Source organism: Buteo buteo, chromosome 20 (assembly GCF_964188355.1).
Source record: "Buteo buteo chromosome 20, bButBut1.hap1.1, whole genome shotgun sequence".
Classification (NCBI taxonomy): domain Eukaryota; kingdom Metazoa; phylum Chordata; class Aves; order Accipitriformes; family Accipitridae; genus Buteo; species Buteo buteo.
The window spans coordinates 24762023-24772838 of NC_134190.1; the positions used below are offsets into that span (position 1 = coordinate 24762023).

General features: G+C 43.4%; 1 protein-coding gene and 1 long non-coding RNA gene across 3 annotated transcripts in view; one reads left to right on the forward strand and one right to left on the reverse strand.

The window, feature by feature from the left end:
- ANKH (ANKH inorganic pyrophosphate transport regulator) overlaps positions 1–3712 on the forward strand; it is a 102707-nt gene extending 98995 nt beyond the window's left edge. For both annotated transcript variants that reach the window (XM_075052171.1, XM_075052172.1), the window contains exons 11-12: positions 295–394; positions 2586–3712. In XM_075052171.1, coding sequence (XP_074908272.1) covers positions 295–394; positions 2586–2702 — 217 coding nt within the window. In that variant the 3' untranslated portion in view covers positions 2703–3712. The remainder of the gene's footprint in view (positions 1–294; positions 395–2585) is intronic.
- A 1368-nt stretch (positions 3713–5080) lies between these two features.
- LOC142042340 (uncharacterized) lies at positions 5081–10152 on the reverse strand. The gene is made up of 3 exons (XR_012653710.1): positions 10065–10152; positions 9415–9553; positions 5081–5163 (listed from the first exon to the last, which is right to left on the reverse strand). It is a non-coding gene; the product is annotated as an uncharacterized LOC142042340 (long non-coding RNA).
- Between the last annotated feature and the right edge of the window lie 664 nt (positions 10153–10816).

Below are 10816 nucleotides of genomic sequence, written 5' to 3' on the forward strand. Positions count from 1 at the left end.
CTAATGGAAGAATGTCTTGTTTATAAGTTAAATAATCTATTCTACAGCACTCCATACAAGACTTTAAATTCTTAGTCCATAATTTGATTCAGAGTATGGTTCTTTTGCTAAACAGTAAAGCCGTTGAGAAACAAAAAAGTCCTTTAAAATGCCAGTTACTCTCTTTGCCAGTGTATTATGTCTTTGAAGGAAATATTTCTAACAACAGATTGGTTCTATATGACAGTGAAAATATAATTATGAATCATGCATTCTCACACAACCATGACTGCTTTCTTTTTATGCCGCCCACAGAGTTCATGGAGCCACCCTTGGAGTAGGATCCCTTCTAGCTGGTTTTGTAGGAGAATCCACCATGGTTGCAATAGCAGCCTGTTACGTCTATCGGAAACAGGTAAGAATTAGGCTCTGCGGGATCTGGTGAAAGCAGTTGATGAATATAGCGGATTTTAGTTCAGATTAAGAGTACGCTTTTGAAATGTAACTCCCCAGCATCCCCACTTACTGAATTTGGTTTGCTTCCCCGTGCGGTCTCAAGAGTGCGCAACTTGGGAATTCTTCGGGTTGAAATAAAACCAAAAGGTGCCCTCCAGCTGCTGGTGGGCATTCAGCCATGGGAGCAGGTCATGGGACACACCGGGCTGAAGTAAACCTCTTGCTCCTCAAAACGTGTGTATCGTGGATATCATGTCCTTACCACCACCTATTTTGCACTGTAGATCTGCTACTACAGTACGACATAGCTTCTTTATGTAAACGTAGGAACTACTCATCCAAGCTTATTATATGTATATGTGTGCGTATATATATCTATATGTATACTTTTCTTTCTTTATGAAACCAGCTCTGCTGAAAACGGACAAAAAGTACAGTTGCTTTTTTTTTTTGCCATCTAAAGAAGTGGCTTAAAACAAGATATACTCCTGCAGCAGAAGAGACTAAGCTTACAATTATGAGGATTTCTCATAGGCATTCTTTTACGTATTTTACACACTACAGTCCTGCATGTACGGAGTAGTAGCAATACATGGATTTCAAAGAATATTCTACTAAATGAAGTCAAACACAGGATAAATATTGGCTGGGTGACTGGGTACTGTCCTTCCAGTTATGTGTTCAAGGCACTGTGTAGGGCACCAGGTCCAGCTCCAGGCAGAAATGGCATGGTGTGTACATCATTCCATAGGGCAGAAGGTCTCTGTGGATGGGAGCAGAAAATATAATCTCTGCATTTACCTTGTTTGGTTTTCATTAGAATTCTTACTAAGGGCCAAGTGAAGATGCCCACTACTTCTAGTTTTAGCAAAAAAATACGGAAGATGAAATATCTAAAAGCCTTATGTTGGAACAAACTAAAACCAGTTTTGATACGTATTAACAGTGCAGGCCATGGCAATAGACCAAAGTGTACAGGGCTCATAAGAAAATAGAAGACCTTGATCTCTGTCATGATTAGCCCGCGATACTTTTATTAAGAACCAAAGAGTAAAACCTGTAGACACTGAAATGGCTGTTCTTGGCCTGTTGGGACTAACCTCCTCATCGCTTGTTTGTTACAGCAGCGGCTCGTAGAGCGTTACTGCCCAGGGACGTGGTGCTTAATTTTTCGCAGTGATGTGTGTGGGTAGTAGTAATAATAACCGTGCCAACCTAATTTATTCCCTTACCAGAATTAGTACGTAGCTGACAGCATTCATCTCAACAGCCAATGTGACAGCGGCAGATCCAACCGGTAGCTGTATACACCAACTTGTTGTCGCCTATAGTGGTAACAAGTGGGCGGCATTTGAGAGCTGCAAATCAAGTGGTGTGTAGACACCTCTGAATTCTGAAACTCTGATATGCCCAACTCAGCTGAATCAATAATACCTGTGGGGGATTTTTTGTCAGCTATACAAGTGTTTTCTGTAAAACTAGTCAGCCTGCTGAGAAACGGATAATAAGGAACAGATGCTTCAGCTTGTTTTGTAGTGGAGCTGAATGCTTCTTAGCTTTACTAATCCAGGACATCCTGGATGAATCATAGGACTCTTGAATGCCCTCCTGCTGCTGCTAGCCAAAAATACTCTAATATTACTTGGCCTTGGTGGGCTGGGGGATCACAGTGGATCAGCAATACCAAGAAAAGCCAGAATGCTCATATCTTGTAAAATTCCTGAAGTTTGATGTTTGAGAAATTAGGTTGCCACCTCTGTCTCCCCCCTAGAGCAGCTTATCTTCTTTCATATTTTGTTTGCCCTTTTTTTTTTTCTTTAATAAAAAGTCTGTGATGTAAAAGATCCCAGATGCTCTCTTCCCTCCAGTCATGCTGAAGCCTGGTTTGGATGTTGCTTACCATAAGAAATGCCTCTATTATTGCGTTTATGTTACAAAGGAGAAAGCTGAACCCCGGGAAGGTTACGGAAACCTAAGTTAAGGCAACTTACTAGTGACAAGCCACAAAGATGACACAGATATCCTAGCTTTTAATAATATACTCTAAAAAATACATTATTGCCACCTCGCTTCTCCCAGTGCCCAAAGTTTGTAGGACCGTGTTCGTGCACAACTTACTGATAGGTTTCTGAATGCTTGTTTCAATCTAGAAAAAGAAGCGGAATGAGAATGAAACAGCTACAGAAGGTGAAGACTCTGCAATGACCGACATGCCTCACACAGAGGAAATGACAGACATCGTAGAAATGAGAGAAGAGAATGAATAATAAATGGGATGCAATTGTTCTCTGCAGGGACGATTGGAGTGACACTTCAGCATCTTGTCGTCTCTCATACTTTTTTGTTTGTTCGTTTTTATTTTTGTAATAAAGAGGCCTTGATTTAAAAGGTTTCAGATAAATTCTCTAGCATACTGAGTATGCTCTCACTGATGAGGGACCTAAAAAGAGGTCTTCGCTTTTTTGCTTTTTTTCAATTGAATTTGTTTTCTCACTCCATGCAAACATAAAAGGTACAATTGCATCACTGTAGAGTCTTCCTTACTTACGCATCCACCTCCTCTGGACAATCTGCATTTGTCAACCAAAGCCCTGCTCTCTGTGCGTGTGTGTGTGTGTGCACGCGTGCACGCGCTGGCACGCACACGCACGCACACGTGCCACTGGCTCAATGCTACTGCCATAATCCTCCTCCCTCCCCTCCTTCCTTTTCCTTCCTTTTCTTTATGAGAAATGTAAAGGAAAAGAAGTTTGGAATACAGAGCTTTATTTTACTTGCTTGAAAATGACTTTGCTACATAAACTAATATACTATGGTGAACTATATCTTTTTGTTTGGCCTCATCACTAGAGCTTATACTGCACAGGGTACAAGACAGGGAGGAACGTGTAAGTCTCCACATACAAAGTGGAGAAAAACAGGTTCCTCTCTCATGTTGAAAGTGTGTGGATGTGTATATACATACACACACATACATAAACGGAGACATACATATATATATATACACATTTATATATATATGCATACGATAAATAAAATACACACAGGACAAGAACTCTATTTAGCTTTCTTTCCATCAGAAAGATAGTAATCTTTTGAAAAATGTAAACATTTAATTCAGAATTTTCTTGAATCGTTAAGCCCCACCTTACGTGTAATTTTCTTTAGGAAAAAAACCCATGCACTTTCCTCTTGTGAAGAGGGTGATGGCAACTGATAGACTTTGACTGTATTTGAATTTAAAAAAAAAAAATAAATATTGACAAGCTTTACCAAAGTTCTTGTCCACTGATTTAACTTTAATTTTTAAAGGTTGATTTGCTCTATATACTTATTTGTGGTGCCTATATATTTTAAAAAAAAAAAATCAGATCACGTATGCAGGATACCATGGTATATCACATTACTACACATAGCTCCATGAAATTTTTTATATAGAGATGTACACATACTCACACACCCATGTGTGTATATGTATATATACTCATATATATACACACACACACACACAGACACATATATGTATGTTTTACTAGAATATATTTACCTATGCAGTACATCAAAGTCCATATGGTGAAGCTCAAGTACTGATGGTCCTCCAAGAGGTTAATTAGGGACCTTGATCGTATGTTAGCTCTCAAGGCAAGAGTTGGGTGGAAGTGGGAAGCCGCTCACATCAATCAGCAAGTGCTGTATTTGGAGAAGGCGGCAGGCGCTGCGTGGTTGGGCTTGAAATGGGCCTTAAATAACCGAGCGTGAGGTTGGGTGGGCGACTTCTGTCGGGTGGTAATGAAGCCTGTGTAAAAGAGGTGACCGAACCAGAGAGGGTTTGGGTGCCACCGATGATACAGCAGCTTCTGTTTCTGTGTTTGGCTGCGGGGCAGCGTTTGTTACCGGTTTTAGCTTGGGTTCTTTCAGATTTAATCGTGCCAGAGTCTGGAAACCGTTATCCTACATGCTATGTCCATAAATCAGTTAATTTAAGCCTTATTTAGTAAAAGTATATTTTTCTAAGTTGTGGAAATGATTATTTAATTGTGGACAAATTCCGTTTCTAGATTTATTTGCCAGGTAGTCCCAGCACTCAGAGAACTGATCAAAACTAAACGTTACTTAAAATATTATATCAATATATGTGTATGTAGACATACACGTGTATAAATATATATATTGTATATTATGTACATTTATTTTAAGCTACAATACATTTCCTATTTTTCCAAGTTCAGCTAAAAATGTCTCTAAAAAACTACAGAGTTGGCTAGTAACCAGTTATGGCTGTCATGGAAGGCATTGTATCAATGAACTTTACATTTTATTGTAAACATTTGTACCAATTTGTTACATGTACAAATGCAATAAGAAAAAAAAGGTAGAACTTACTGTGTTGAATGACAGATTTGCAAAATCAGTTCATGGTTAATGAGCAGTGGCACTAGGAGGGTAAGACTAGATCCAGTAACCACACGTTTTCCGTTGTTCTCCTTGTTTCTGACAGTAGTTTAAAAAAAAACAATTTAAAGAATAAAACCCTCAAGCAGATTAACTTTGTGCAGCATGTAGACTGTACACATTCATGAATACAGGCTCTCAAACAGTCATATGTATATAAGGTGTATATAGACTGTTACAGATCACACTGGCCATTTGAGGTCTTCTCTACTCATGTAGTTCTGATTTCTCCAGTACGTTTGTATCCCAAGTCCACAAGACGCAGTTTTTCAGGAACTGTAGAGATAAAGCCAGAAAATATTTTTGTGTAATATTTCTTTTGGTACATGACTAAAATGCAAACGGCAGTATTTTTGAAGAATTTTGAGCACGACCAATGTAGGTTTCAAGGTAATAATTGCACCAAAAAGGAAAAATTTGAAAACAAATGATACGAAACACTGAAGCTTTTGATTTAGATAGACGATGAACAACTATAAAAAAGACTGAATAGAGAGCTAAGCTAATGGAATTGTAAAAGGTAAATTTTCAGTTGTGTGGGTAATACTTACTAGTCCTTTACTTTGCAAGACACCGAATGAGCGCAGGAGTGGCAGATTTGGGCAAGAGCCGCAGCCGTGCCATAAGGACGCGTGCATCGCACCTCTTTCTGCTCCGTGTATTTCTTTACCTTGCTCCGCTGCGTGGACGAACCGGCGCCGACGGCTCTGCCGTGAGCGAGCCCAAACCAGCCGCGGCTTGTGCTGCTGTCGGGAGCTTCGGCAACCGCCTCAAACCACGCTGCTCCCACTCGGGTCGGTGGCAAATTCAGCTGGTGAAGCAGCCGGTTTGATGGGTTACAGGCCAGCCCCAGTCAGAGCGTTACTGGTTCCAGTGTCTCTGGTGGGCAGATGCTGGTGCATGCCCTGTCCCACACCGCTTATTTCCCAAAAGGACTTTCCTGAGTTCTGGTAAAATGACTTAGCTGTCTCTCTTGTGTTACTGCTTACGAAATGGCTGTCTGTGTGATAAGTATTTTACAATAGAAACCTGTTGAGTTTCCGAGTCGGAGCGCAGTCACCTCGATGAATTCCCAGGGAGACTTGGCCTTTCCAGACTTTCTTGCAAATTACCGAATTATACAATCGAAGTTACAATAAAAAGAGGAACAAAGTTGCTCTGCATCCTGCATCCTAAATCTTGGAACAGCTCACACAATGGGAAATGAGAGCAGAACCCCGAGAAGCTGTGGATTAATGTTCCTTGGCTTTTAATACGTACGTAAAATTGCGTTAACTTGTCTTGAGTTTTCCTTTTGCAGAACTAACGGGAAACATCGGGGTTTCCCTCCCCCTCGCTGCCCTAAGCAGGCCTCTCGCGCTTACAAAGCGGTGGACTTGATGGAAAAAGCTCTGCGTTTCCCTGGTGGCGCTCGGGGCCGTGCGGGGTTCCCAGTTCCCAGGCGTGGGGCAGCCCCGCTCCCCGTCCCTGTGCCCGGCAGGAGCGCTCGGTTGCCTGCTTGTTAGATAGAGCCACCCTGAGTGAGAGGATTGGGTGAGTAACAGAGAAGTCTTTTGTTCTCGACTCGTTTCGCTGCTAAATATTTCCTTTGAGCGGGAGAGATTTATATCTGGCTCCCGCTCGGGGTTTTGCCGAATCCGCAGCCAGGGAGGGAGCAGCCCGAGACGGAGGGCGAGCTGATGAATGCCGCCGATTCAGGGCAGGCCACGGCGCACGAACAGAAACCTTTTGAAGGCGAGAGTGCCTTCTTTTGTGGGATGGCGCCTCGCGCTTAAAAAGAAGGGAGAAAGGATGCTTTCAGGCCGGAGTCGCCCGGCATAGTTTTGCATTGGGCTGTGAGGTGGGAACGGGGCGTCTCGCGGCTCCAGCATCCCGGCCCCGCCGCCGGCATCCTTGGCGAAATGCGGGAGAGCGCAGGGGATGACGAGGCGGCGGAACGGGCTCCGTCTCGCGCTGAGATTTCGTGGTTGCGGCGTGATCAGCGCGGATTTTGAGTGCAGCCGGGCGTTGGCTGAGCGTGGTTGCAGGAGCCCTTAGCGTATTATGTATATGGGTGTGTATATGGGAGTGTTGGGCAGGCATTTTTATTGCGGCCTTTATAGAGTTCATTGGAACAAGGATCCAAGTCTAAACATGACCTTAATATGCGAATAATACTAAGCCGTTAAAAAAAAATTGCTATTTAAAGCTACATAAAAGAGTAAATAAAACACCCTTTCAGCAGACCTTATAGCAGGAAGCTAAAGCATGATTTAGCTCAGTCAGCTGGAAGAAGGACATGTTGAAAAGCTTATGGGTGTTGTATATCCATCCTAAAGATAGCAATGTGGCGTGAAGATCAGTGAATCAGAGGGCAGAAAACAGCAGAGCTGTGGCTGCTGCCGGTTCCCTTTCTCAGCTGCCCTGGAGAGGGACGGAAGGGTGAGGAGCAACGCGTCCGTAAGACACCACTTCTAAGTGTTTTGGGTTCTGAGTGGAGGAGCCATCAGAGAGAGGGGTAGGAAACAGCTTAGAAGATTATTCAGGCAGCAGTAAGCCAGCATGCAGGTTTTATAGCTTGCCTTTTCTGTGTACCTGGCAGGGCTGCACTGGGGAAATGTCACATAAACATTTCTTAAACACAAGACAAAATTATCACCATTTTGGTATCCAGTTGGCATTTCCCAAAAACCAGCTAACCATAAAATGTTAGGATTCCCTTCCTTTGTTCACGTTTGCTTTTTTACTAGAATTCAAGTGCAGAATACTGTATTTTTGGAAGGGAGCGAGCACCCGTGGTGGGGGGCTGCGGTGCAGAGCGGGTTGGGGGGGCTCGTGGCTGAGCCCCAGCGGGATGAGGACCTCCGAATTCCTTCTGTGCCTTGCAACACGCTGTATTCAATTGCAGCCTGGCAGCATCGTGAAAGGATGCAGAATTGCCAGCTTAGCAGCAATAAAGTCCAAGCGTGGTCCCGACCTGCCGCAGCATTGCAGAGCAGTGGGAGGGCATGGATAGCGGGGGGGGGACACGATGGATAGGGGACCCTGGCTCTCCGCTCAGGTTTGGACGCCTTGCAGAGATTTGCTTTGGCGAGCCAAGTTCAGTTGTCGGTGCGTGGATGCACTCCTCAGCAAAACCATCGCCAGGCTGCTCGGTAATTGGCACCTCCCGAACAAAAAGGCCAAAAACAAAAGATGGGGGCAGAGGGACGGAGCTTTAAGCTCGGCTCGGAGCGCGTACTCACACAGAAGGGCATTTTGGCTGCAGCTTGTGCGAGTTCATTGTACGGTTAGAGAAGTGAGCTTCGGTCTCAGTGTTTCATAATCAAGATATACGCTCTAGCTCAGTAAAACAGAAGGATTGTGGTATCTTTTTAGATGCTCTTTTGTCTTTGTAACCCTGAGGGGAAAGTTTTCCCTAGTATTACCAAGCCTTGTCACTGCTCAAATCAATTTATTAGTTTTACCTCATCATTATTTTCTGTCATCCCTAGATCAGCATCTTCAGACGTTTCCTTATTTTCTTCTGAAGGCTCCTGCTAGGCTTATTTTGTCTGTTGGCATTTTGAGAAGGAAAATGTAATCATCATGCTGACTGAATGTCAAGTAATGCCGTGATTAAAAAGTAGCTTACAACAAAACTTTTCTTTGACGGACTGTTTTTTACGTTTCCTTTGCTAAGCTGAAAAAGGAGAGTCAAGAAGTAGAAGGAATTGGGGGGTGTCTTTGTTTAAAATCAAGAATTAAAGGAATTACGTCACGTTCATTACTTAACTCCAGCCACTTTGTGGCTTTCTAATGATCCATAAGACCATGACCCAAACTCTTCCAGCAAAGTTAGCACTGCAGCCCCAGAGCAGCGCAGAATAGTTTGAAGCACTGGGAAATACAAGACTTCATATATTTCACAACTAAACATATAACTTAATGAGGCAGAGAGCCTGATTAATGGGGACAATCTATTCAGTTTAAAATCCAGCTGGACATGAGCAGCCTGATCCAATGCCTAAGGTGGCCGTGCTTTGAGCGGGGCGGGGGGGGGGTCAAGATAAGATGACTGCCTGCGGTCCCCTTCTGACCTAAATTATTCTCTGACTCAATCAGGAACCTGGAGACGTCCCTTCATCTTAAGGGACTTGAGACTGCTTGCCTTTTTTAGGCTTTCAATTCAGGGTTGAGAGACAGTGCCTACTAGGGCTCTACAGCATAGATATCGGAGCAAAAATCTGAGCTGCACAGATTCTTTTGCTGATGACAAAACTTTCATATTGCAGAGCCAGCTGTAAAGGACCCTCCCACCCTCTGGGAACCCACAAGGAGGGCAAAGCAAAAATAAGCTATTGTATCTGCAGGTGAAATATTTGAGTATTGTACTGCACTTTTTCAATTAACTCTCTAAGCAAAAACGTCTGAAACCAGCAAGCAATTGCATCTATTACCAGCTTCCCCCCCATCTCTCTTCATGTGCATCATTCAGCATTTAAAAAAAAAGCTACCCTTTCTGATAACTCCCCTTTGTAATCAAGGTAATGCAAAGTAAATACTTACTCTTACGTAATAAAACAGCTTGGCCTATCTACAAATGAGCGCATGTAAATCTCCTCTGGATGTATTTTAAAATTGGAACAGCAGCTTTATCCGTGATTCAGCAAAAACGCAACAGAAGAGCAAAGAAAACATTGCGAAGCTGAAAAAAAAAATTAATTGCATTAATTTTTAATGAGAATACTGCCTGGGTGGAAAGTAAAGTGCATGTACACATGCAGAAAACAGCAGAGCCTGCAACTAACATGCATTGCTCAACTTTGTAGTTTGCTCTCCAAAGCAGCACTAACGTAACTTTGCTTTTGTGTCCTATTACAATAAACAAAAACCCTTCCTAAGCTATAATGAAACAATTGGAAGGATACAGGCAATAAGTTTACTGGTTACTTAGGTCAACTGATTTTATCCGCAGGGTTTGCAAGCACCACAAAATTGCAAAAGCAAAACCTCCAAAAAAGTTGAAGGTACATAATGCATTTTTGTAGATGGCGTACCCTTACTTACTACCATCAACAAGCTTTGTAAAATAAATCTAATCATTCTTTAAGTAACGGAGTTCAAAGTGCACTTCACTTACGTTAGGTTTAACAAAAATCTACCTGCAATGTCTCGTATATTTTTAAAAAGCAAACGCACAAGATGCAAAATTCAACCTGTGTTTTTAAACTGGGCAGAAACCCCCACCGCTGTCATAAAGGCAGTCCAGCTTAGATCATGTTGGGTTCTGATCTATCAGAGCATTGCTTTCACCGCTCCGTTATTTTAGATCAGCTTTTGGTGTCGCTGCTTCTGCCTTTGTTTCTTGAAGCCAGGAGCCTATGGAGGGTTTGCGGTAAGAGACGCGGGCACGGCTGGAGAACCCCGGAGCTCCTCTGCTGGGAGGGAGGATGGCTTGAGGCAAGAAGCACAGAGCTCCTTTAGAAAGATGCGGTTTGGTGGCTTGTCGCTCCAGCGCCGGGCTGTTCGGAGGAGGAGAAAAAAAAAAAAAGACATTGACCGTTGCTGGTGGACTTGAAGTTGGGATTGCAGGCAAGTTGGTGCTTGGGCAGCACAGCCTGGCAGTGTTCCCACGCTCTGGGAAAGCCTTGGTTCGTTTATATTGGACGGAAAACTTTGGGGAGTGCCCCAGGAGGAGCACATGTGAGCAAGCGAGTGCGGAGGAGTGAGTGTCTGTACGTGGGAAGGGAGGGAGAGGTGGCCAAAAACTGAGTTGAAGTGTCTTTTGCAAGCACCCCTCACCGCGTTACCCTGCAAGGACCGTACTGGTGGGCAGAGAACCGTAACCCCTTCATCTACCACCCTTAGCGAAAGGTTCACTGGCCTTTAAAGGTCATCGGGCAGTGTTTCTGGGCAGTAGGTAAAGCGGCCCTTTTTAGCGCTAGGAGCACAAAAGACAGCAAATTTC